General features: G+C 45.4%; 2 protein-coding genes across 4 annotated transcripts; one reads left to right on the forward strand and one right to left on the reverse strand.

The window, feature by feature from the left end:
• Positions 1 to 220: 220 nt before the first annotated feature.
• Positions 221 to 8653, reverse strand: LOC115553803 (circadian-associated transcriptional repressor-like). Its single transcript, XM_030370330.1, is given in 7 exon segments — positions 221 to 2979; positions 3083 to 3131; positions 3134 to 3249; positions 4410 to 4488; positions 6020 to 6107; positions 6399 to 6773; positions 8471 to 8653. Coding segments are annotated over 6 exon segments (1227 nt in total). The 5' UTR covers positions 6603 to 6773; positions 8471 to 8653; the 3' UTR covers positions 221 to 2288.
• Positions 8654 to 16618: 7965 nt separating this feature from the next.
• ca14 (carbonic anhydrase XIV) lies at positions 16619 to 27146 on the forward strand. 3 transcript variants are annotated; one of them, XM_030371497.1, is made up of 13 exons: positions 16619 to 16713; positions 16958 to 16981; positions 19412 to 19591; positions 19928 to 20073; positions 20879 to 20974; positions 21102 to 21168; positions 22032 to 22189; positions 22471 to 22597; positions 23491 to 23514; positions 23784 to 23868; positions 24178 to 24216; positions 25045 to 25098; positions 26247 to 27146. In XM_030371497.1, exons 1-13 carry the CDS (start codon positions 16644 to 16646, stop codon positions 26359 to 26361), a joined length of 1185 nt encoding a protein of 394 aa, XP_030227357.1. In that variant the 5' UTR covers positions 16619 to 16643; the 3' UTR covers positions 26362 to 27146. The 3 variants fall into 3 exon arrangements, with proteins under 3 accessions (XP_030227357.1, XP_030227358.1, XP_030227359.1); XM_030371498.1 differs by lacking the exon at positions 24178 to 24216; XM_030371499.1 differs by lacking the exons at positions 24178 to 24216; positions 25045 to 25098.
• Positions 27147 to 27512: the final 366 nt, after the last annotated feature.

Here is a 27512-nt window from a genome sequence, read left to right on the forward strand (position 1 = left end):
TGTAGCTCACACACACACACCCCTCCTTTCTGCCCCATCCGTCCTCTGGTCGTTCAAATTGTCCCCAAATCCACACCCCATGGAGCTGCCCAGCTGGTAGGGCTATGCCCCTGCCACAATACTAGACCTCTGTGGAAGTCATATGATTGACTGGCCGTCTGATTATGACAGCAAAACTCAGCCCACACACATGAAGGCACACTGAGAATAAAATCACTAGTTATTTTTCAAAATGGTCATTTATTAAAAGTTTTTTTTCCTGTTGCATCATATTTAAAAAGAGATATCCAGAAGAGAGATAGCATGTAAAATGGAAAAATAGCAAAGATAGTTAGGTGCTCGGGAGGGGGGAGCATGAGGAGAGCGGGTGGAGGAGTTCAGTGTAAGGGAGGAGGGATGAGAGGAGGGAATGAGAGGAGGGAAGGGGGGGTTCAGAAAGTGGATGTTCCCTCCTCTTCAATACCGGAAAAGGCAAGTTAGAAACAAAGATATCATGTGCGACCCATCAGCAATGGTCACTGGAGTAGAAAATATAATAACATGGAAAAAATAATTGACAAAATAGTGCAATTGGTTTCTCAGTTTTCCGTCGAGCGGCTGCTCTGTGTTCACACATGGTGCGGTGACTTGTGGTGGGAATCTGGTACATACTATTTTTCCCCCCCAGTCTAGTTGATAACTTTTTTCTAAACACTCAAACCAATTTTGTATATGTACAGTACATTTTAAAAGTAGATAGAATATATCTGATTGTTATTCATTTCTAAAACCGACTCATACATTAATGAATATTCCTCGCAGATTTCCAAACACAGAGTCAGCCTGTGATTCCTCATCAGACATCTCGATGATAATTAGCCAACAGCAGCAGCAGATAATGTAATAGTTGTTCTTACAATTTTCTCTTGTGATTTTCAAGTTTTTCCAAGAGCACCAAAGATGTGCAGATGTGTTACTCCTTCTTTGTTCAGTAAGTTCAAAGGAAGGGTACACTTTCATCCTAAACTACATACATTTGTTGGTTACAGGCAGTTATAAAGATAAGGACATCAGAACACTGTGGTTGGCAGCTGGCTCAGAAGCTGAAAATAGTCAATGTTGCGGTTGCGATAGCTGCAACTTTACCTAACATACAACTGGAAGCGAGATTAATACGATGACAGGACATAGGCTTCTGTGAGGGACTGTGTACTAGTTTGTATAAAACACAAGCAGACAATCAAAATGTTCAATGAATGCATTGAAAGCCTCAAATGCTTACCCTAATGCATCCTTCTTTTTTGGTAAAGGCACAGTATGCCAATCGTTAGACCTCCGTTTTTTCTTAACCTCGTGATATCGATTAAAAAGTCACCAATGAGGACACAGCATTTTTTCGTTCACCTTTTGCGTTCAAATGTAAGGCCAAGCTGTGCTTTATCACACAGCAGGCGTTATTCAGCTGCCAAATAAATATATACAGACAATAAATATATGCAGTGTTAGATCATCACATGAATAAATTAACTGACTTTCAGTGGTTTTTGTTTTATGTTTCTGTTCTCCCTAAGATCAGACTGGACCACACATTCCTCTGGATCCCAGCACGGCTAAATACCAGTCCGCACATCCAAACACAATTAGGAGTTCCACCAAAACCAACCACTTGACACTAAAGGTCTGAGCCTTGTGATCGCTGTGATGGAAAATTTTTGCTCTCTCTCAGTCAAAGTACGTGGATAACATTCAGGAGATGACAATATATTACTTTACTAGATGTTCTGCTCAAAGAAGAAAAGTAACTCCATACAGAAACCATTTCTAGATTAAATCTTCCCTGGAAGTAGGTAGAATATATTGTGGTAAACAATTTAAAATGTTTGAAATTTTCCATTGACCCACAAGTTTGTTAGGTCTTCACAGGATGTGAACACCATGATTCCACTGACCCCAATAGTATATTCTTCTAATTTCAAATATCCCGTCTTCTTTGACTTCTTAACCTCCTTTTGTACACATTATTACTATTTAGCCTTTCACCTCAAAACGAATATCAAAGTAATTTCACCAATTTATCATTGCAAGATCCATAGTTTGTTAATAACCTTTGGGTGTCAGTCTCCTTTCCCTCTCAAAATCCAACTATTTGTGCAAATAATTTTGATTGTAAGTCAAATGCAAACATCAGGCCGATATCGCACAAGTGATTGATAGATTTGAAGTACATAGAAATGCTTTAGAGTTCAGATTCTGGTCTGGACAGGAACAAATGTCTGTCATTTCAAACATCGTCTTCAACCACTCCCCAATCACACAGCGGCTTTAGGCTCTGCATTGTGAAGCAAAGCCTGAGTATGTGGGTTCTCCGTGAAATCTGGGGGCATCAGGTCTCTAAGGGGGCAGGGCAAAGCCGCGATGGGGGTGGGGGGCGGGACAGGCGGAGGCAGGGTTTCCCTTTGACAGGTCTTCAAGGCTGTGCCCTTAGTCTGCTGACCGGCGGCAGGTGGGCTTTGGCAGCTGGTTGGCATCTTTAGATCAGTTTGGTGGTGCTTGTGGGGCGTGGTGGAGGTCACTGAGCTATCTTGCATCACAGTACTGCCCGGGCTAATGGGAGCGGGAAAAACAGCTGCCAGCTCGTTTGTAATATCGCTTGCTGCCGTCCCTACCGCTGCTGCTGCTGTGGAAAGTGCTTGGCTCTTATGCGTTGATGGGGACAGGATCGGGGCGACGTGGACCCATGTCAGGCTTGGCTCTGAGGATTGGCCCGTACTGCAGTTGGGTGGCTTGCCATTATTCCCGCTGCCCTTTCCCTTCGACTGCTCCACCTGGTCTCTGTCTGCCTCCTCCGGGGTCGGGGTCGGGTCTGACAGCGGCAGCGAGGGCAGGCTGTCCACTTGGTGTTTTTTTTCTCTGTGTTGTCGTTGGTGGTGATGCAAGGGCGTTTGACAGCCACCGGGAGGGGGAGGGTGACTCGGTATCGGTCCAACTGAGCCTGCGCTTCTGGAAATCAAGTCAAAGAGTAGAGCATGAGTTCCGGATACCTGACCTCTCAGGGACACATTCTGAAGTGCAGGACAACCCAATTTCTCTTGCTTGCGCTCACCTTGACAGGATATGCGACTGATCCTTGTGTTTGTGAGGCGGGATGGAGCGGGTGAAGCTGAGGGTGGGGGGAGGGGTGGAGGAGGCCGGGCTGCTGCTGGGGTGACGTGGGGGAACCACAGCTTTAGCATCATCTCCACCTGGAGCAGGGTGCTCAGGTACTTCTCCCTGCAGGAACACATTAGGCAGGAGAAGGTGAGGGATGGTTAGAGTGAGGTTTGTTTGGAGCACAAGAGGAACACACGTAATCAGCCTCATGATTCTGGCGCAGGCTCTAGGCTGCTTGTTAATCTGATGGAGGTGCTAACACTACCTAGCTTGGCCAGCGTAATAAACATGAAACAAGCAGTGCGTTGACATGACACTCAAGAAAATTGAATTATAGGCTTAGTCAGACTATGATTGGATTATTAAGATGCATGTATACACCTCAGTCGGACTAAATCTAATCGAATCGGGATACTCATAGTCGGATTAAGACCCTAGATTATTCGATTGATAGTCGCATTAAGTGTGCATGTATAAGGTCAATTCGATTGGAATCAGATTTTGATAGCGACGATAGTTGCGTTGTAAGTTAGTTGAACTACGAACAAAGTACCCAGCCAATCGGTGGCCGCTTCATTCCGACCTATAAGCAGACCCACTGCCGGTCAAAGTCAAGGTACCCCGAGAGAACATAGGCCCTGGAGGGAACGTCTCTCCTGTGCTCCTCGACTACGGTCTTGGAGCCGACAGAAGGAAAGGTGTAACACAACAATTAAAAGTACATGTCTATCTAAATGTTGGTCATCAACGAGGTTGTAAAGTAGTAACTTCGGCCACATCTGTCAAATTAAATGTTTTTTTACGATCTTTATTCATTCATTGCACCTCGGCCGAACTGACGGGGATATTCTCTGATATTATGAATCTTAAAGACTGCGTCGGGTTCTCCGACTCTCTGGTACTTCAGCAACAAGTAGGCCTAAAGACTCGTGGGTGGGGTTCTCGGCCATGGTGGAGAAGGAATTTCGGGGAAAGGAACTTTGGCTTTGACTCTCTGAAGTCCAGATTGAAACGCAACATGGAGGAGAAAGGGATTGTTGACGTATGCAGACTCTTGGAGGAGCTGCTCCGACCGCCGTTCGAGGAGTCCGTATACGACCGAGAGGTCGGAACAATGGAGCGTCAGAGAAATTACATGGACCCGAAGTGAACTGACAGTTGTCTACTAAAAACAGTCGTGGTTCAATACGATTGAAACCATCACGGCGTCTCCTCCCCTGCTCCCGTACTCCAATCCAGGGGGTCTGTCTTTTTTTTTGTTTCACGAGAGGGATCCTTACCCGCAACTGGGTCTCTGCAACACTCCCACAATCCGCTGGATCCTGTCCACGGCAACGCTCTGCTGGAAGCCAGTCAGGCCTGTCAATCAAAAAAACACAACCTCCAGTCAGAGCATGGAACCTGGAAGATACATGTCCCTCTAACACACACACACTGAGAAGGCGTGATGCAGACGTGGACCGCAGTTGTGTTTTCCTGTCACACACAAAAAAACCGATGACATTTCACACACTGCATGCAACTTCCATATCAGTTGGCCCTGTGGGAATGTTCATGAGCAGCCACGGCCCTGCTGCGTTCCTCCACATGGCTCACACACTGCACCGGAGCGCGTCGATATGCCGGTCAATACGGCAGATTACTGCTGGTGTAGACTCAAGACTCACTGATGTTGTGGTGTCCAACATGCCACATACACACACATGTTAGAAACGAAATGCAACTTTCCCCTGCAAACAATCCTGGGGTGAGATGATAATCACGATGACGGCCGTATGTGTGTGTGGTGTGTGTGTGTGTGTGTGTGTGTGTGTGTGTGTGTGTGTGGTGTGTGTGTGTGTGTGTGTGTGTGTGTGTGTGTGTGTGGTGTGTGTGTTTGTATGTGATTCATTAGCTATATTACCCATAATCAATGGCGACTGGTGATCAAAAAAGTTGGTGGGGCGCAGTATAAACGGGAGGTCTGTGGCCCCCTCCCATAAAAATTTGAATTTGGTAGATTTCATTTCCTGTATTCTGGTGCATTTTGGTTCTATTCATTCAGATTCCTAGCCTACATCCTGACTTGCAGGGCCTGGACAAGCTTACATTGCATATACAGACCTACTTTAGGGCCATTCCACCAGCCATTGCTATTTGACCCATTGCTGTTATTCTGATATTGATACAAATCGTGATCATTGGTCTTATAGCTTCCATTTTTTGTGAGTCTCAATGTCTACTTCAAATGCAGTTAGAAATATGAAACAGTTGCTTCACTTTGATTATATGCTACAGGCCGAAAAACTAAATTAATATGTAACTTACTTGATCCTTTTAAGTATAACATCGCTTGGGGAGTCCAATTCCTCCCCTGAAATGGGTGGAAAGTGCTTACAACTCTCTGCTAGTTAGCGATCTATTTCTTCTCTACATGTAGTCATGTTGTGCGAATGCTGCTGAGGGGAGGTAGCCTATTTGATTGATTCGCTTGAATTGTCCAATCATATTGTGATAACTAAAAAGAAAAGTGACACCATTGGCCTGCGGCGCACACTGGTGCGACCCGAGGGCGAAAGTTTGCAAGCCTACGTTGACTTCAACGTGGCCGCGCCCCTGACGTTGAGGAGGGCTATATTTTGAAAGATCAATAACTAGCCTAGCCCAAATCATTGACGTTCAGACACATTTTAAATGGTTGCTGACATTGGCAAGTATGTCTATCACACAATTGAATGAGGATAAACGCTATGTAATTTTTTGTTGATTTATGTATTTATAATAGTTGATTCATAGTTTAGCAGATATATTAAGAAGTGAATATTTCACGGAGGGGCGGCGCTCTAGCACCCTCTATTGACCCACCCGCCACTCCCCCTAATGCATACAAGAGTAAAGTCAGGTGGAGGGCCTTTGCTTACCGCGCTCAAGAGCGTCCCCTCTTCAGTCCGGTCAGCAGCTCCAACAAGGGGGTTGACGAATCCCTGCAGTTCAGCACACTGGGGGGGGGAGCAGGAGAGAGAGACAGAGAGGGAGTCAAAGAGAGAGGAAGATGGATTACCACTGAGTTCAGAGAGCTCTTCTTACTCTGAATGAACTACAGATCAACCCCCTCCACCACCCCCCCCCCCCCACCCCCCCCCCCCACACACACACACACACACAACACAATCTCTCCATCCTCTTTAAACAAACTCCCATCAACATCTGCAATTGTCATTCTCTCCATCCGAGCGCTCCACCACATGTGCAGAGGAGCCGAGGAGCCCAGCCGCCCAGCCTGCGGTCACCTTCTTGGCGAAGAGCAGGTCTCCCTGGGACTTGGGCCTCTGGGCGACTCCGTCCGCGGCACAGGGCCTCCCACCGCCGACCCCCTGTCCTCCTCCTCCTCCTCCTCCTCCTTGTCTGTCCACCGGGACCCGGGGCTGTCTGACCCGCCGGCCCGCACCGAGCCTCCGCCTCCACCCACCGCCGCTGCCAGGGCCCCCCGCCATCCATGATGACGGAGGGGGGAGCCGCCCGCCAGGAACACGCTCTCGTCGTCCTCCGCCTGCTCCGAGTCGCTCTGCAGGAGGCTGTCGCTGGAGCTCAGGGAGTCGAGGAGGGCTGGGACGAGGTGCTGCCCTGGGACTGCATGGCTGGCCGGAGGGAAGGAGCAGGGAGGTCCTTCAGGGAGGAGAGGGACACACATCGGGGAATGAATTGTTGTTTTTGGTTCTGAACATTGATTGAGTGCCAACATATCATGAGCCAAGATTAGAGCAGGGAGGCGCGTGATTGGGCAAAACAGGAAGAGCAGAACCAGAGGAAGATAAGCGGAAGAGGAGGGTCTAGAAAAATGCTAACATAAGAGGGGCAGCCTTGTGTTCCTATCGCCCTATGTATGTGTATCAAACTGTCCTCCTAAAAGGAGATAACAATAACCCCATTTCAAAATGGTAGGAGCATCAGTGTCCTAGTTAGCATGGTGTGGTAGAGTGGGGCTAGTAGTGCCGGGGGTGGATTAGTACATGCACACACAATGCTAGGGCATGTCTCCTTGAGGAGTGGAGACGAGAGAGTGAGTCAAAATGGAGGTGGGAGGGAGGGCTGCTTGGGCAAGCAGAGACGGTCTCCTCTAGCCTCTTGCCTCCAGCAGTCTGTGGCTCCTCCCCCCTGTCTAGCTCTCTCTATCCATCCCACTTGAATCGACACACAGTAACCTCCCTCTCTACGCTCTGGCAGTTGCTCCTTCTCACTTTCTCCCTACTTTTGTTCTTCCTGATATTCGGGAGGACATCCTTGCCAGGGAAAATCGTAATTTCATAAGGTTTTCTAGGGAAAATGTACCTTTTTAAAGACCTCTACTCTCGCTCTCTCTCTCGTCTCTCTCTCTCTCAGCTACTCTCTCTCGTCTCTCTCTCTCCTCTGCCCTCTCTTTCTCCTCTCCCTCTCTCTCTCTCTCCTCTCCTCTCTCTCTCTCTCTCTCTCCCTCTCTCTCCCTCATCCTCTCTCCTCTCTCTCCTCCTCCTCTCTCCTCCGTCTCTCTCCTCTCTCTCTCTCTCTCTCCGCTCTCTCCTCAAGGAATGAGTTAAGTGTCTAAAGTTCCAGGGTCAACTTGGCTAAGCGGTGTCTTAGCGAAAGCATCATCTTATAACATGCATTGAACGCATACATGCACAAAATAATTAGGCATCGGATATTGCATTTTGTAAATCGAAATGTTATTATTTTTACACAGTGAACTCCACTTTACTGCGCTATTTTATTTTTTAAATCAGAGTCGGTTGCCAGAGTCGGTGCAACATTGTGAAAAAACCCTGAGTGGCTAATGGTCCGACTCTCCTCCTCTCGTCACGTGGGCACAGCCCAAATTAGGGGGAGGCAGTGTCTGGTTTACACAGGCGGAATGAGTGGAAGTCTGCGGCTCGTATTTTGGTAATGCCTGCCTCCCATATAGGCCTATATGAAAACTAAAAATATGGCTTATCGGCATGCATTTCCTCAAATGGCCTATTAAACATTATATATTTTAGTTTTTTTTTTTCAACAAACAAATGTGTTGTATATATAATATATATATATATATATATATATATATATATATATATATATATATATATATATATATATAAAACCTGTTATAACGAATATTGTAATAGCTGTGTATTAACTTCACAATGCTATCGTAAAAAAATAATAACGTTACATTAAAACCAATACAAACGAACGAACGAACGTATATCTTAACATACCAATACAACGCATAACGCTACCGGAGGGGACACACAGAATACCGGGACGGAAATGACTATGCTCTCAACCTAGATCCTCAATGCAACAATCATAAACCAGAATGGAAACAAAATGTACAAACTCTTACCTGCTATAAGGCAAATAAATCGGTGCCGAAGCCCCGGCAGCCAGGTAAAATGTAAACGGAGGGTTAGTGTGTTCCTATTTCAAAAGATTCCACTCCGCTGCGGCCGGAGCGCTCACTGTCCTGTCTCCGCTCGCCGACGCACACTGCTCTCTCATTGGTCCAGTCTATGCTCGTGCTTTCTCTGCACGGTTTTACGAGTGTCAACATGTGCACGGATCCACGTGCCCACAATCTGTGCGCGTGAGTCGTGTCATTTCATTGGCTGTACGTATCTCCTTTGCGAATGCCATTGGTTAAGTCCTCCCGACCAGTGATTGCTGCACCGACCAGTGATTGGAGGGTTTCCCAGACACTCAGGGCCCGGCCCACTCATGTCTCGCCGGGGTTGGCAGAGTAGAGTCGGTGTAAACATACGCACGCGCTACAACTCGGAGCCGAGCAGAAATATATAAACATGTCCCCCCCCCCCCTCCCCCCAACCAGAAAAACATTACGTTGTTTGATTCTGTGTGAATTATATTACATCAACATGAACACAAACAAAGGCAGATTACGCAATAGACCGAATATATCGAGTTTGTATGATATAGATAGATTGCATAATTTGCGTTTGCTTGTGTTCATATGAATGCCATATAATTCACATTGAATCTATGTATGTTTATATATATATATGTATATATATGTGTGTGTGTGTGTGTGCGTGTGTGTGTGTGTGTGTGTGTGTGTGTGTGTGTGTGTGTGTGTGTGTGTGTGTGTGTGTGGGTGTGTGTGTGTGTGTGGGTGTGTGTGTGTGTGTGTGTGTGTGTGTGTGTGTGTGTGTGTGTGTGCGTGCGTGCGTGTTTGTGTGTGTGTAAGTGAATCTGCATGTGTGAATTATTTCTTATTCTTTATTATTAAACGGAACATAACATCTGCATATATTTATCAAATACAACCATAACATATCGACGATTCTTTGAAATAAAGCCCATGATTATTCTGAATGGTTTTATATTGATACTGGCAATGGCTTTAATGCTCATAGCACACCTGTGTACGTGTGTGTGTGTGTGTGTGTGTGTGTGTGGTGTGTGTGTGTGTGTGTGTGTTGTGTGTGAGTATACATATATATATATATATATATATATATATATATATATATATATATATATATATATATACATACATAACATATTCACTATACGTAGGCTATATTGAGTTCCAATTTAATAATGTTTCAAATGATATACATAGTTTAGGCCTACATATTGTTCCAATGTCTAGTAGGCTAAAATATTTTTTAGGGCCAAATAGGCTTTTGCCAAAACAGAACCAGACTTGACAAAATGTCAACCCTGTTTTTGTTCAAATACTCGTTGTCGTCGTCCAAAAGACTCCACCATTCTTACATTCAAGGGCAGTGACCTGCAGTGTAAACCCACTGAACTCCCAAGACCGACTAGGCCATAGGTTATCCTCCTGGTTGCAACTCCGCAAAACGTATAGCCATGTGAGGCAAGGGCAGGTTGCTTTTTATCATCGCATTGATACCTTAATTGCAAAACATGACATGTTTTTAGTTGTACTGGTCCTATATTATATTAAGGGTAAGCTCTTCTCCCTCCTGCATGCAGTCAGTCAGGCGGGTGTTCCCTTCCCCCATGCAGCATGAACACATGAACCCAACGCCCTGCCCCCCGCAACATACACACAACATGCAGTGTCCTAGTCTGACCTACAGCGCATTTCTGCCTTCGACCAAGGTAGTAGTTATATTATAGTAGCCTATAGCCTAGATATGAACTACTCAGTCAACGTTTTGTCCATGTGTGTTTTGCTGCAAAACAAAAAACATCATGGCTAACCAATGGTAATAGTAAAAACCACCTACACCAGTTGTGTTTGTTAAGGCTGTAGGTAAGGTGAACTAAGTCAAGAGGATAGGCACTTCCCTCCAGGCATTCCACGGCAACACACGAACTCATTGAACCTCCTCTGGGTTCACGGGTGCACCGAAGACCACCCCCACCTCCTCCTGCGCCACCCATCCCCCCATACACTAATTCCCCAACCCCGGACCTATAGTGGTGTTTTTCTCCATCCAGCTATCTTTTCCATCCTGCAATGTATTGACAGTGCTGAAAATACTCCTGCTATAAGCCTATGGGATACCAGTCATGCACCAAATGAGAATAGGTCTAGGCATATATCGGTTGAAGAAGGGGAATAACTTAGAAACATGTTTAACGCGATTGTTGTTGTGAATGTCACTTGAGTTCCTATTTTAACAGCAAAACAATCCAAATCAAATGCTCATTTAAATGTGTTTTTTGTTACAACGGGTGGTAGGACTACGAGTCAATGGGATTTCTTTCTTAAATAAAACAAAGATTAGACTACGGTCCATCAACGTTTAGGTTGTGTAGGACCACATCTCTAAATGGTGAACTAAAAACGTATGGAGTATGGAGTATTTCCAACCAAAAACACTTGATTTATTCTGATCTACATGACATGTTTAGTTGAGAGATGTACCAATTGTGTAGTATTTATAAAATAATGGGTAATATTGTCCAAGCTGTTAGTGTAGGGCCTATAGCCTGTAGGCCTACACCGTACAGGCCAACCTGTACGGTTGGTAAGCCTGGACGGACGACAGCCTACACCTGAGGTGAGGTCCTCTTTTAAACCGAGTTCTTCTCATTCTCTTATTGGGTTCAGGGATCATCTCAGGTTTCAAACGCTTTCAGCCAGCCAAGCCTTTTAGTTGAGTGGAAAAACACACACACATAGCGTACTCGGGGACACGGTACTACTTGTTGTCTGCTACATGTCACCGGAGAGATGAGGTTCCATGTTGGAAATTACTATAAAACAATAAATCACCTACTAAAAAACAGTTTACCCCACTGCATTACAATGTAGGTATGAGGTCACAAGGTCCAGGAACTCGGTCAGTCTTTGTAGATGACCCGAAACAAACACCAATCAGAAACAGAGCTTTTCTTGTCTTTGTACATCATTAAATGGAGGGGGAGTTCATCAGGACGCATGACTTTCTCTTATTTTTCTAAAAATGTGTGTGGACGTAGAAGTCGCCTCTCCTGCTGAACTCGAATCAGCCTTCACTGCGGAGGGAATATTGGAATGGATGACTGTTTCTCATTAGTTTGACATTAATAAATCCTTATTCAGGGAGGATTTGCAGATTCTTAATTAGAGGCGTTAGACTCTTGCTTCTCTAACATCGTAAGAATTGTCCACCGGCCAGCAGGTCCTCCGGGTCCAGTCTGGGACGGTAGACTCGGAACCTGGTCTCGCTGTGGGACAGGAGATCCATTCAGCCGCTGTGGGAAACCTTTCATTAAAGCAAGCGCTGCACCCCAGGTTTATTGTTTTGAACCAACAAGACAGCAGATGATGGTTTTTATTATAACTCTACAAACTTATTATTACACAATGTTGTTGAACACACACGCAAGTCCCTGCGCTTAACGTTCAACTTACGCCCTTCTAGCAAACAATCGATTTTCGGATGTTATCTAGTGTTTCGTCTTTTCATTTAATTAATTGTAATTGCGTGTGCAGAAGGCGTTGTCGTATCATCTGATAGAAGTACCCCTATGCGAACCGGTGCATACGACTGATCATATAGAGTAGCCTATATAGGATATTAAATATATAGACTATAGTATTTCGCATTACTCGATGCCACGGGAAACACATATTGGGGCGTGTTTGTGAAGTGGCTAACGATTCAGATGTCAATTCAATGATAAATTCATCTCAATATAAATAATCAATAAACGGGTTTTGGTTTGGATTTGCTACGGCATTATCGACCACCAGCCGTCGCTCAGCATCTAAGTGATCTGCCCCTGCAGCCTAGAACCTCTTGCAGACAGATTAGCTATGTTGTTTGACTATATTGCTGCGGTCTGGGCCAGGACCTCCTCGAAAAAGAGATTTCGTGATCGAAATGTGCTCACCTTGTTGAATAGGCCTATAGGTTTATTGAGAATACAAAACATATCATAAGTGTGTTCTTGCAGTCTGGTATGCACATGGTATTTCCTTGTCACATTGGTTCTCAATATGTCCCTCATCCTCATCGTCATCCGCTTATCCGGGGTCGGGTCGCGGGGGGAGCAGCTCAAGCAAGGGGCCCCAGACTTCCCTTTCCCGGGCCACATTGACCAGCTCTGACGGGGGGATCCCGAGGCGTTCCCAGGCCAGTGTTGAGATATAATCTCTCCACCTAGTCCTGGGTCTTCCCCGAGGTCTCCTCCCCACTGGACGTGCCTGAAACACCTCCCAAGGAAGGCGCCCAGTGGGCATCCTTACCAGATGCCCGAAACCACCTCAGCTGACTCCTTTCTAAGTAAAGGGAGCAGCGGCTCTAATCCGAGTTCCTCACGGATGGCTGAGCTTCTCACCCTATCCCTAAGGGAGACGCCAGCCACCCTTCTGAGAAAACTCATCTCGGCCGCTTGTACCCGCGATCTCGTCCTTTCGGTCATCACCCAGCCCTCATGACCATAGGTGAGGATAGGAACGAAGATCGACCGGTAGATCGAGAGCTTTGCCTTGCGGCTCAGCTCTCTTTTCGTTACAAACGGTGCGGTAAAGCGAACGCAATAACCGCCCCCCGCTGCTCCGATTCTCCGGCCAATCTCACGCTCCATAGTACCCTCACTCGCGAACAAGACCCCGAGGTACTTGAACTCCTTCACCTGGGCTAAGGACTCATTTCCTACCCGGAGTAAGCAATCCACCGGTTTCCTGCTAAGAGTCATGGCCTCAGATTTAGCGGTGCTGATCCTCATCCCAGCCGCTTCACACTCGGCCGCCAGCCGATCCAGTGAGTGCTGAAGGTCACAGGCCGATGATCCAATGAGGACCACATCATCTGCAAAAAGCAGTGACGAGATCCTCAGACCACCGAACTGCAACCCCTCCCCACCACGACTACGCCTCGATATCCTGTCCATGTATATCACAAACAGGATTGGTGACAAGGCGCAGCCCTGGCGGAGACCAGCACCCACTGAGAACGAAACTGACTGGCTGCCGAGAACACGAACACAGCTCTCGCTTTGGGAGTACAAAGATTGGATGGCCCTGAGGATAGACCCCCTTACCCCATACTCCCGCAGCACCTCCCACAGTTTCTCCCGGGGGACCCGGTCATACGCCTTCTCCAGATCCACAAAACACATGTAGACCGGATGGGCATACTCCCAGGCCCCCTCCAGGATCCTTGCGAGAGTGAAGAGCTGGTCCGTAGTTCCACGTCCGGGGCGAAAACCGCATTGTTCCTCTTCAATCTGAGGTTCGACGATCGGCCGAACCCTCCTTTCCAGCACCTTGGAGTAGACTTTACCAGGGAGGCTGAGAAGTGTGATACCCCGGTAATTGGCACACACTCTCTGGTCCCCCTTTTTGAACAGGGGAACCACCACCCCGGTTTGCCACTCCTTTGGCACTGTACCCGACTCCCACGCGATGTTGAATAGGCGTGTCAACCATGACAGCCCCTCAACACCCAGAGCCTTTAGCATTTCTGGCTGGATCTCATCAATCCCTGGGGCTTTGCCACTGCGGAGATGTTTGACTACCTCAGTGACCTCCACCAGGGAAATTGACGACGAAACACCATCAACCTCGAGCTCTGCCTCCAACATAGAGGGCGTGTTATTCGGATTCAGGAGTTCCTCAAAGTGTTCCTTCCAACGTCCGACGACCTCCTCAGTTGAGGTCAACAGAGTCCCATCCTTACTGTACACAGCTTGGATGGTTCCCCGTTTCCCCCTCCTGAGGTGCCGGATAGTCTTCCAGAAACACTTTGGTGCCGACCGAAAGTCCTTCTCCATGGCCTCTCCGAACTTCTCCCACACCCGCTGCTTAGCCTCCGACACGGCAGCCGCTGCAGCCCTTCGAGCCTGTCGGTACCCTGCAACCGAGTCAGGAGTCCTCCAGGATATCATATCCCGGAAGGCCTCCTTCTTCAGTCGGACGGCTTCCCTGACCACCGGTGTCCACCACGGTGTCCGAGGGTTACCGCCCCTTGAGGAGCCTAAGACCCTGAGGCCACAGCTAGCCACCGCAGCTTCAGCAATGGAGGCTTTGAACACCGCCCACTCCGGCTCAATGCCCCCAACCTCCACAGGAATGCCAGAAAAGCTCCGCCGGAGGTGTGAGTTGAAGATACCTAGGACGGGGGCCTCCTCCAGACGTTCCCAGTTCACCCGCACTACTCGTTTGGGCTTACCAGGTCTATCCGGAAATTTCCCCCATTCCCTGATCCAACTCACAACCAGATGGTGGTCGGTTGACAGTTCCGCCCCTCTCTTTACCCGAGTGTCCAAACATGCGGCCTCAGATCAGATGACACGATCACGAAATCGATCATCGATCTTCGGCCTAGGGTACTCTGGTACCAGGTACACTTATGAGCACCCTTATGTTCGAACATGGTGTTTGTTATGGATAATCCATGACTAGCACAGAAGTCCAATAACAAACGACCGCTCGGGTTTAGATCAGGGAGGCCGTTCCTCCCCACCACGCCTCTCCAGGTGTCTCCATCGTTGCCCACGTGGGCGTTGAAGTCTCCCAGCAGAACTACGGAGTCCCCTACTGGAGCCCCATACAGGACTCCATTCAGGGTCTCCAAGAAGGCCGAGTACTCTGAGCTGCTGTTTGGTGCATATGCACAAACAACAGTCAGAGTTTTCCCCCCTACAACCCTTAGGCGCAGGGAGGCGATGTGTTTGACTATATTGCTGCGGTCTGGGCCAGGATGTGTGTGTCTCAATATGTCGACATGTGTTATTCAGAGTAGTAGTAGCAGGAGCATTTGTTCTGCACGAAGCGGTGTTCCGGTGGATATTTGTGAATGAAACCAAATGACTACACCCACTGCAATAATTAGACCAATAGCCAAGAGGGAATTGTGTTATGCCACGCCCCCGACGATAGCTGGCGACCAATTGAAATCCGACATTCGGCAGACTGTTGCAAAATATTGCACTTCACATACAAAATAAATGGGTTAATTGAAAGGAAGTTCATTGACATTGTAAATGTATTGCAAAAGCTTCAGCTCGTCTATGAAATCCTAATATCGAATACAGACATTATACATTGGCCTCCACACGATCTAGGAATTATTGACCCAAAGATGACCGGAGTTTATGGTAATACAATGCGGGCCTATTTAATAATTTAGGCTACTGTGCTTTAAACTTTCAATAAAACTTCGAATAATATTTTAATCTGCCGTATACACGAAACACCATAACGGGCATATTATTATGATTAAGATCATTATATGATAGATGCCGAATGTATCTGTCCAGGCAATGGCGGTCGGGTAGTTGGTATCAGTAATATCTCATGGGATCACTACTCCCTCTTGTGGTCAACATCAGAACAACAACATACAGGTTACTTCCCAAATATATTACACAGAAAGTGGTAGATTCGGTGAAATGTTCACCTTATTTATGTGAAATCAAACTATGCGTACACTAGCATTATGTAATTCCCTCAGACTGTTAGAAAACCAAACCCTTATACACTCGCAATTTTACATTTGAAATGAACAAAAGTAACACAGTTTGGAATAATAAGAGGTAAATTATTGAATGAAGAGTCTCTTTCTCCCTCATTAGGCTATTCCTCTGGCCGTCCCCTGATCCGATCCCCTCTATGAGCCCCTAAGCTTCCCCCTCTGTTTTGTTAACACCGCCATCAGAAAATAACATGGGAACCATTCCCACTCACTCCTTTAATTTTAACCTCTCATTACATAGCTCTCTCTTTCCCCGCTCTCCATTTATTCATTCCTCTTTTCCCTGGGAACTGGTTCTGTGTCATTCCACCCTCGGACCAAAGTGGAGCAGGTGGATTCCGAATGTATTCCAGTGCCTCTCAGTCTCTCTCTCACTCCACTGACCTCCTCTCTCTCTCTCTCTCTCTCTCCTCTCTCTCTCTCTCTCTCTCTCTCTCCCCCCCCCCCCCCCCCTCTCTCTCTCTCTCATCTCTCTCTCTCTCTCTCTCTCATCTCTCTCTCTCTCTCTCTCTCTCCCCCCCCCCCCCCCCCCCCCCTCTTGCTCTAACTAACGGGGATTTGGACCTTGTGTTCACCACTTTCCTTTATCATTGTGTATGGGTGAGGAGGGCTAACATGGACTGGGTGGCTCTGTTTTTCCCTCTAACGGTGCTCCTTAGCCGATGGATTGTAGTGCCAGCGGCCGGTAAGATCTTTCAACTAATTCAACAGCTATTTGCCTTCTTTATTTTGGGCTTTGGAGGTCATTGTAGCATCATGGGTTTTATTAAAACACTTCAAGTTGTATTGGATACAACTTCAGTGGTTTTAAAAGTATGAATGTATTACAAATAGGATTGTATCACAAATCAGAAAATCTGATGCATCGTCTCTTAAAAACTCAAAGGACTGTACTTGTCTTAATTTGACTCTTTTAAATTTTCTTTCAGAGGAAACATACTGGACCTACACCGGTAAGTGCATCTTCTCAATGTACTGTGTTAGTATCCACAACACAAACAGTGACTTGCTTGGCTTTTGATATTTTACATGCAAGGTTTATTTAAGAACCAATCAGGACGTGGTAAGCACTTGCTAACAGTCCGAGGTGTGTTTCCCCGGTCTCCAGCAGCTCCCCACCACCCAGTTCCTCTGCTCCGCTCTTGTTCTCCCTCTATCTGAATTAGTTACAGCTGGTGGAGCTGGCATCACAGAGGACCAGTCACAGCAGAGATGATGAAGAGAGGCATGTGTGTGCATGGTTGTGTGTGTGCATGGTTGTGTGTTTTGTGTGTGTGTGTGTGTGTGTGTGTGTGTGTGTGTGTGTGTGTGTGTGTGTGTGTGTGTGTGTGTGTGTGTGTGTGTGTGTGTGTGTGTGTGTGTGTGTGTGTGTGTGAGAGTGTATGTTTGTATATGAGGCAGGTGTAACTGGAAGAAAATGTGAGGGTGAGAGATGAGAGATGGTGTGGTGGAGTGATGAAGCAGCGTTGTGACAGCGCACAATAACCAGTGTGTTTATTGTATCACGGATGTACACTAGCCACCTATTGTGCGGATGGTGGCATTGTGGAAACGGACGGGCACGCACACTAACCGTCTCAGTTCAGTACAATGACATCACTTGGCTCACGGGACACACAGTGCCAGGAGCCTGTGTTTCTTTAGGGGCCTTCTCTGCTAAATGTGCATTGAAAATCATCACCCAGCCGGGGTCAACAGCAGCAGAAAACCGTCCCATAATGCTAAAACATTTAGACCAAGACTTATAAGCATCTGAAGTCTTATAAACATTAACTATTGGAAGACTGACACTGTTTACACAGGAGGGAGGCTGGGAGCTGCATGTGAACGAATGGGCATCCATTCGTTCAGAGGGGAGAGAAAAGTACATAATAGACACTAGCTTGCGTTTCTCACACACATACATGCGCACACACACATGCAGTCAGTCAGTTATGGGGGGTGAGGCGTGCAAATGTTATTAGGCAGTATAATACGAGGTTGAAATGAACATAAGCACAAGTTATGGGCATGATTGGGTGTGTGTGAGTGGGTGAGTGTGTGTATGTGTTAGTGTTTGTGTAGCTTTGTTCATAAATCCATTCAGTCGAATTACTGCATGCTAAGAGAGTGAAATAGCCATACTGGTCAGAATATGCGGCCTGTGGTTTCCATGGGGACATCCATGACATCCCACAGCGGGAAGGCAGGAAAACACTTTTGAAGGTTGATTATGTTTGGGGTTGCTGGGGTCTGGGGTGGTGGAGTATCATAGGGGGTAGGGGGTAGAAGCTGCGGTGGATGAGTGTATCACGACTAATGAGGCAGGTTGAAAGATTCCAAGTGAACCAGATGCGTGTCAGTGATTCTGTAAGGGTATGTAGGGGTATTCATGTGACACGACGAGAGAGGCTGGATTGACTGGAGCTCAGAGTATGTTATCAGAGAGTAACTTGTTAAGAGGGATTGTTTCTTAACTACTGCCAGAGGACAGAAGAACCCAGAGGTAAAGAGAGCTCAGTTTGTTGGGTTATTCCGAGGCAGGCTCCTGCACGGAATGGAAATATAGAAAATATGGTTTACCCCTATTCACAGGAATGATCATAATCCTCTATGCACACATAAGCCTGTTGTGAGAGTGGTCAGTAAGTAGAGCCCATAGGTCTGAAGTGTGTGTGTTCTTGCTAAATACTTGGTATGTAATCACCGGTGTGCAGAAGTTCTTCTTGCAATGCACATAGCATCCCCTTTTCATTCTTGCATACGTTTGGCATTCCCCTTCAGGCTCTCTTCCGACCTTGTCTTCCTTTGGTTGTTTTTTGTCTCTTTTTCTTCCTGGTGCCTGGGCAACATTCTCCCTACCCTAAACACTTGGCATTTATTTCGTGGTTAACTCTGTCCCGCATTATGTCTTTATGCCTACCTGTTTGCATCTAATATCCTAAAGATCCTATGAATATACTTTAAAAGGACAAGCTCCGAACGGCATGCACATACACACCTATCATACACACACACGCACACATACACACCTATCACACACACACACACACACACACACACACACACACACACACACACACACACACACACACACACACACACACACACACGCAAAAAAATGCACACACACACACACACACACACACACACACACACACACACACACACACACACACACACACACACACACACACACACACACACACACACACACATAATAATAATAACCGGTGTAGTGATAATTATAACAAATAGGTATGTATTTGAACAGTAACGAAGCAACAGTTTGATTTTATTTTCTTAATCAATACAATTTTATGAATGGATGACTAGAGGCGTAACGGTAGTGTGTGATTGGTCAGCTTAAATGTTTGTCAATCTCCCTCCATGGTTTTCTTAAGGCTTGGTGGGCCAATCGCAGTGGTCAACGTACTTTCCGGAGTGTAGTGGCTACTCTCAGTCTCCTATTGACGTGGTGACGTCTCAGACCAAACACGACCCTACACTGAGCCCGCTGACCCCCCTGGGCTACAGCCAGCACGGCAACCAGCCCTTCTCTCTCTACAACAACGGACATACAGGTATATCAATCAGGAGGCCATTCTGATCCCCTGCTCCTACTGGGATGGTTTCCAAGCAACCAGTTAGTTTGTTTGATCTTTGGACTTACCCATCACAGGTAACCTGGCACCTAAACACCAGACGCCTTGAGTCTTTTTTTAGCAGGCATTGGATTCCTACCAAATAAAATATTTGGTAGGAATATGTCATATTCATATACATGATATAATATACAAAATACTCAATTTCTAAAAGTTTTTTTACAACCAGATTCCACCAGCTTTCCCCTCTGATCCACTCTGCAGCTAAGAACCATGAGCATGTTTACTGATTCTCCTAATGCTCCTCCCGCCCAGTGGTGATCGAGCTGCCGGACTGGATGGGCCTACGGGGGCTACCCTGGCTATACACGGCTGCCCAGATGCACCTCCACTGGGGCAGCGGGGGCCCAGGCCATGGGGGCAGTGAACACACCATCGACGGAGAGAGCACAGACGCAGAGGTATCACAGGGACGGGGGTTCCTCCAGAGGAGTATGGAATCATGTGGAACACTTTCTAAGGATTTATATGGTGCCGTTAAGGATTTAGTAGCATGTAGGATACTGTGGTTCAATTAAACAAATGTGAAACATTGATGTGATTTAAATCAATCAAATCTGTAGAAAACTAAACTATAAGAAGGATTGATTCCATCAATGACTAAACCTAAATCTTAAATTGTTAATTGTTGTTGTAACAGTGTTGGTTGGTCTTGATTACTCCAAAATATATACAGTACATTGCTTATTACATTTGCAGGAACAACACTGCACTGCTTTTACCCAGTTAGAGGTTTCTATACGTTTTATGGTATTAAACCTTTTTTTGGTTCGCAAGTAACTCTGTAATCTGCGGTTGACTAACCAGGTGAAAATAAGCCCATACTTCAAGGTCTTGGGATTTAACATGTTAAGCTTATTCTGGGTCAAACCAAGCATGCTCCCAAAAACAGCGGCCTGTCCTCCATCTCTCTCTCTCCCCCTCTCCGTCTCTCTGTCTCTCTCTCTGTCTCTCCCCCTCCATCTCTCTGTCTCTGTGTCCCCCCCCCTCCATGTCTCTCTCTCTCTCTCTCCCCCTCCCTCTCTCCATCTCCTCTTCTCCCCTTTTTTCCGCTCTCTTCCCAGTGTTCTTTTCATAGTCTTGTAGATTATCAAGAGATAGCTATATGAAGATATTTCGCCTCTTCCATTCGTTCATGCTTCTTCATTCACTCTTTTGACTATTGCCATGTGAAGCCCTCTTAAACCCCATCCCTCTGACCTCCAGCTCCACCTGGTCCACTACAATTCAGACCTCTACCCCAACATCTCCACGGCGATGACCAAGGAGAACGGCTTAGCTGTGTTGGGGATCCTCATAGAGGTGACTGTGACACCTATCCATGCCATCAGTTATTATCCTCGAAATTGCTCTGGTTTCGATATTGCCAATGCTCCGGCTGGATGGGTAAGAGATGTAATGAGTGTTTATTAATATCTCAGTTTTCTAGACAGGTCCGGAGAACAACCAAGCATTTGATAACATCCTCAACTATCTGGGACGCGTTAGACACGCAGGTGAGAACAGTCATTGGATCTCACTCATCGGATTAACAGCTGTTGTCGGTTTTTTACTTTTTAACATAGATTATATCATGTATTTTTGCCATAAAGTTAGCTCTCTGACTCATAGCTGAACGGACTAGAGACCTCCCGTTGCCAAGACGTATCTAAGGTCCGTCCTATTTACTGGAGGAGTGAACAACGTTTACGTTGCATAAATAATGATTGTTCCAGGTATTAGTCAAACCCTCAGGTGCTACCAGGGAAACCAAAACTTTATATTTGGATTGTAAAACGCATGAAAATATAAATTAATGGTGTACATAAATAAAAGGGACTACTTTTTGAGGGAAATTAACTCAAACAGAGTATACATTTAATAAGCATGCAATACAAATAAGAAAAAGCATAATTATTAATTATTAAATTGCCCGGCTCGTGGAAGGTTACCACCCGAGACGACGAGCCGGACATATCAAGCTGTTTATTGCCCTGCCTCTTGTTGATTACCCCTTACTTATATCATAATTATTTTTCTATTAAAGTCATTCTTCTTATGTTACAAAGTTCAAACAGGAGATCACAGAATGCCTTCCAAAATTCCAACATTGCAGTGTACATTTCAATAACCTGCATTAACCCTGATTATATCATACATGAAAGAAGACCTCCCTATCCCGAACCCTGGTTAGGATCAGTTCATCAGTTCACTTTTACTAATAATTGTATTTGTGGGAAATAAAGTTTAGAGCCAAGCCAAGCAGCCCACGGCCCGTCCAGAGAAGTCAGGAAGTAGCCCTCTGCCTGAGCCTAGAGGCAGACCCAATGAATGAATGGATGAATGACTTGGCTTTTCCTTGTTTCCTGATCACTGGCAGACCAGAAAGTGTTCATCCCGGCCTTCAACATCGAGGCTCTGCTTCCCGGGAACATGTGGCGGTACTATCGCTACAAGGGCTCCCTGACCACCCCGCCCTGCGACCAGACCGTCCTCTGGACACTGTTCCAGGAGAGGATCAGCATCTCACAGGCCCAGGTCAGGACACAGATCAGACAGAAGACACAAGATCATGTCTCTGATTAGTTCTTACCTAATACGTTTGACATGGTGAGACTGCAAATGTGTCAGACAGGAAAGGGTTGCCGTGAAAAGGACTGGACTTTAATATAATTCTACATGTAAAACGGACAAATAGTTTTCTTAAACTCTTCTTAATGAATAAATTCGTCTTGTGTGTGTTTTTATTGTTATAGATCTTCTTCTTGTATTATCATTGTCTTCTTCACTTTTCTCTTCCTCCCCCCCTCCCTGCTCAGCTGCTGAAGCTGGAGACGTCTCTGTACTCCAGCAGAGAAGAGGAACCAGACAAGATGCTCCTCCAAGACAACTACCGCTCCACCCAGCCCCCCAACAACAGGGTGGTCCTCACCTCCTTTTCAGAAGGTTAGAGAGAGAGGGAGAGATAGGGGGGGAGGGAGAGAGAGAGCGAGAGAGAGAAAGACAGAGAGAGAGAGTGAGAGAGAGAAAAAGAGGGAGAGAGAGAAAGAGAGAGAGAGGTGGGGTCTAACGAGAGCGATAGAGACAGATAGTGAGGAAAAGAGAGAGAGAGAGAGAGAGAGAGAGAGAGAGAGAGAGAGAGAGAGAGAGAGAGAGAGAGAGAGAGAGAGAGAGAGAGAGAGAGGGAGGGGTGAGGTCTAACAAGATATAGCTGAACAATGATTACAAATTTCAATTAAAATGGCTTAAAGAAATTCAGAATCAAAATGTACATTTTACAAGGAATGAATCTCTACAAATGTAGAGCAGGAAGGTCTTGGGTGTCGCTGCAGGTCAGCTTTGGCCACCAGCACAGGCGGCTCAGAGTTAAATGGCCGAGGGAACATGTTACAACTAGTGACTATGGGACTCCGAGAGAGGGAGGAAGAGCGAGTGAGAGAGAGGCACAGTGAGGGAGAGAAAGAAAGGGGGGGAGAGGATGGGATGAATATGTGATGGGGGGGGGCAGTGTTTGTTTGCAAGCTGATTAGCAAAAGGATTAGCAAAAACTAAACACTGACTCCATTGTTGCAACGTGAGTTTAACAGAGAAAAACGTGTGTGGGGGGAGAGAAAAAAGAGCGACAAGGGGAGAGAGAGAGGGGGACAGAGTGGGACAGAGAACGACAAAAGGCGAAAGAATGTGCGTTCTTTCTAACGAGCGGCTGTACCAACAGCGCTGTCACAACGTCGACCATTCATGAGCTTCAAAGAAAACAATCATCAAAATCCGACCAAACCAATTCTTATGAACTGTATGAGACAATGTCTTCTAACGGCCCCCTTGTGTATCTTTTACAGGATCACTCAAGGATTTGTCCTCTGGTAAGACTTTGTAGGAAACATGTTTTTGTATATCATTTAATCTTATTACACGGTATACCGAAGTCTTTCGGAGTAAAACACCATTAACAGTGTGTGTGGCGTTTGTATATGTGTGTGTGTGTGTCTGTGTGTGTATATGTATATGTGTATGTGTATGTGTGTGTGCGTGTGTGTGTGTGCATGCGTGTGCGTGCGTCTGTGTGTATGCGTTCCTCAGTATAGCTGGTGTGAACATGTCTCATTTCCATTTCCCATGTGTCTCTCCCAAGGTGAGGTCACCGCCATAGTTGTGGGGGTCATGTGTGGCTGCGTGGGTCTGGCCGTCATCATCCGTTTCATCGTAAAGACGATACGGTACAACGCACACACTGGCCTCTCGCTACTCACACACACACACACACACACACACACACACACACACACACACACACACACACACACACACACACACACACACACACACACACACACACACACACACAAACCACACACACACACACAAGTTCACAACATTCACTGGTGGTGGCGGGTATTGTCGTGTTTTGGTGTTGTGAGGGCTGGTTGGGCCTTTCCAAAGCAAGCGCTTTGGAAACCGTGGACTCCATGAGATCCAACACAGCTGCCTGTGTCCTTTCATTCATTCACTGTTTTATCTTTTGACAGATTTCTCAAACATTTCCGCAATGAGAGAGCAGTGAACAGGTGGCCTGATCTATAATACCTGTTCTACTATCAACCCATTAGAAGCATCTCAGATGTGACTGATTTAACATGAATGTAACTTATGGCCTCAAGTGAAGATCTCCAATGATGAAGGCAAAGGGATATATGGAATCATTACATTTCTATGTAATTACAAAAACCTTAAATGCGCAAAGCTAAATAATCCTTAGCCTGGACAATTAAATCCATTTAATTACATTTAAACTTTGGAAAACTGCAGCGCCATTTGTACACCTTTTCTGATCCATGTACCAAAAATAACTCAGTGGAGATCAAAACTTGTGTGCCGAAACATTGACAACAGCTGAATTAATATGGCTATGCATGTATGATAAGTAACTATCCTTCATTATGAACATTCCCTGACTGAAGGAGTTGAAAGAGAGGCTAGAAAAGTGGATGTCTCAAGGATGTCTTCATGTTTCTCCATTCATTATGTGATTTTACTGTCCTACCAAAACTATTACGATTTCTCTAAATAGTTATACCTAATTTTGAATTACTTATCTTAGAACCAAATTTGAAGGTTTATTTTAGAACTTTGGTAGGGGAAAGAGGGGATAATATGAATAATACTTTAACAAATCCTATTTTCAGATTTAACAACATATTTGTTTCTGCTTCCGCCTCCTCAACGAAACGCTGTCGTGTGTGATAAAGAAATTATTATTATTTTCAGATGTTTGACTAATGAGTAGATTACTAATAGAAGGGCGACAGATCAGTCGCATGATGATTGAGCAAAGCCCCCTTGTGATTTGCAGTTGTTACATAGTTACTTGATTGTTTCCTCTGATCTCATGACAGCTCTACCTCTAGCTGGGACGTCCTGCCCAGTATCCGGCCCACCCCAATGCCAAGGTCACCATTCAACCCCCCCCCCCCCCACCCACCTTCCCTTCAACTCTTTAACCCTCACAGTCTCAATCTCTCAGGCCCCTTCTCCTCAGAACACAGCAGCGTGTGTTTATAGGCTAGACCTCAACGGTTAACCTAGGCTAGCCATCCTAACACGTGCACTAGTGCATTATACAGGAAGGAATTCAATTAGGCCTTTCCTGCTGTGACCTCGTTTGATGTAAGGCAGTAGAAGTTGCATAACACGTTAAATCCCATTTATTTTATATATAATATATATATTGAATTCCTTCCTGTATTATGCACTAGTGCACGTGTTAGGAGGGCTAGTCTAAGTTAACCGTTGAGGTTAGTTTGTACTCTTGCAGGTTTTCAGAATGGATTGGTTTGGCATTTATTAACAAATCACTTTTCTAGTACCCCTTAACAGTGTATGCCCTATCTATTGTTAAAAGCATTCCTTTTACTTTAACTACACTCTAAATAAGCTCATATGTTTACGCTACAAAAGTAGTCTTGCTAATGCATACAGAGATTTTGGCATGCTTTATCACTTACATGATGATATTGAAGGGTCATATTGCATTAATTTGGGAAAAATAAAGGTACACACTTAATTTGTTTCGCAATTGAATGCAGTACACTCAATACTCTATCGCAGTGGTTCTCAAATTGAGGTCCGCGGACTTCTAGGGGTACTTTGGCGTACTGCAGGGAGTACTCCGAAAAATGCATAGCCTATATATCCTTTATTTTTCACCCTGATTAAATTTAAATTCTGAAAGGTAGACAATACAAAATCAAGAAAATGTACTAGTGGTTGAAGCACATGCCCATGTTTCTCTATAAATTGTGAGAATTTGCACCCTTATAATGGTCATTTCTTCAGTGAAGGGGGTACTCAGTTGAAAAAATATCTCAGAGGGGGTACACTGGTAGGAAAAGTTTGAGAACCACTGCTTTATAGGTTTAAACTGACAATTTAGAATAAGTGCAAAGTAATTCTCCTGCAAAAAGATGGAGTTAGTGTCATTCTAATTCTAACCTGTGTGAACCATGGATTGACGCTGTACGTAACTTGGCGGAGCAGGGCCTCTGCTGGATAATGTAACAAACTGCACATTGAGTCACGACGCCCTCTGCTGTTTCAGGGCGAACATGTCGGAGAAGCAGAATGAACAGAAACAAGACGTTGCTCTCAGTTTGACATCTGGAGCAGGAGGTCCTAAAGAAGAGCCCTTGTCTTCACTTAAAGCCGAGCCCTGACCAATCAGGGATCCCCAACATCACCGCAACTCGGAGCAGTCTCTTAGGCTTAAGGCAAAAAAGTTTTTGGGCTCCTGTTTCCATCCCCATTCACTTTTCTCCACAGTGGCCCGAGGGAAACCAAAAAAAAATCTGAAAGATAGACAGGTTGTTTTAAAGATCGGGGCATACCTAAAATAATAAATGAGGGATGAAATTACTTGGAAATTTGATTTTTGTAAAATATCTTGCCCTTCAATGTTACAAATCAAGTCAGTACAACTTGCAACCAAGGCTTGGAGTCTGGACACATTGCGGGATGGGGCAGTCTCTAGAGGATTTCTTTGTCATCTTTTACCTTTGTATCCTGTGGCTGCAGTATTGCTTGTAAATTACTTAACAATTGTTTTCTTCCGCCATACTTGCCTAAGGACATTGTTAAATGATGCCCCAGTAAAACAAACAGCCTCTGAGGCCAGTGCATGTTGTTTTCTGTTGTTGGGCTTCCCTTTCTCGTCAAATGACCATGAAGAACATTCAAGCACAGCCGAGTAAGGGATTTGTAAACCTCACCTCACGTTATCTCTAGGCCTTATGTTGTTCTCCAGAAACCCAACTCAAGTATTTTTGATTAAAGGTGCTATAATTCTGTTTAAAGTGTTATGCATATAAAAAAAAATTCAAATGTAAAATAAGTCATTGATGTAGTATGATGTCTCTGAGCCTGCTCTGTCTGTACAGGCCTGTATTTGTATGACTTCTGTAAATAGCTCTTAAACCCATGTGCCACATTAAAATACTTGAAATATAAACCCCCTTGGCTTATAAATCTTTTTTGTAATTGACTTAATCTATCTATTGATATCTATCTATCTGTCTGTCTTGTCTGTCCGTCCGTTTCTCTCCATCCTTACATCCATACATCTATCTATCTTTCCATCAATCAATCATTCAATCAATCAATCAATCTATCCATCTTTCCATCGATCTTTCTTTCTATCCATACATCTTTCCATCTAGCTATTCCTCTTTCCATCTATCCATTTATTTATCAACCGATAAATAAATCATCTATCGCATGTCTTGGGGACGGCGAGTAGCGAGCGGCGTCACAAGAATGTTTCATTCGGGGCTAAAGCCCCGGAAATTATTTAATTAGCCCCGAACATAAT

Source organism: Gadus morhua, chromosome 11 (genome assembly GCF_902167405.1).
Source record: "Gadus morhua chromosome 11, gadMor3.0, whole genome shotgun sequence".
In the NCBI taxonomy this organism is placed as follows: domain Eukaryota; kingdom Metazoa; phylum Chordata; class Actinopteri; order Gadiformes; family Gadidae; genus Gadus; species Gadus morhua.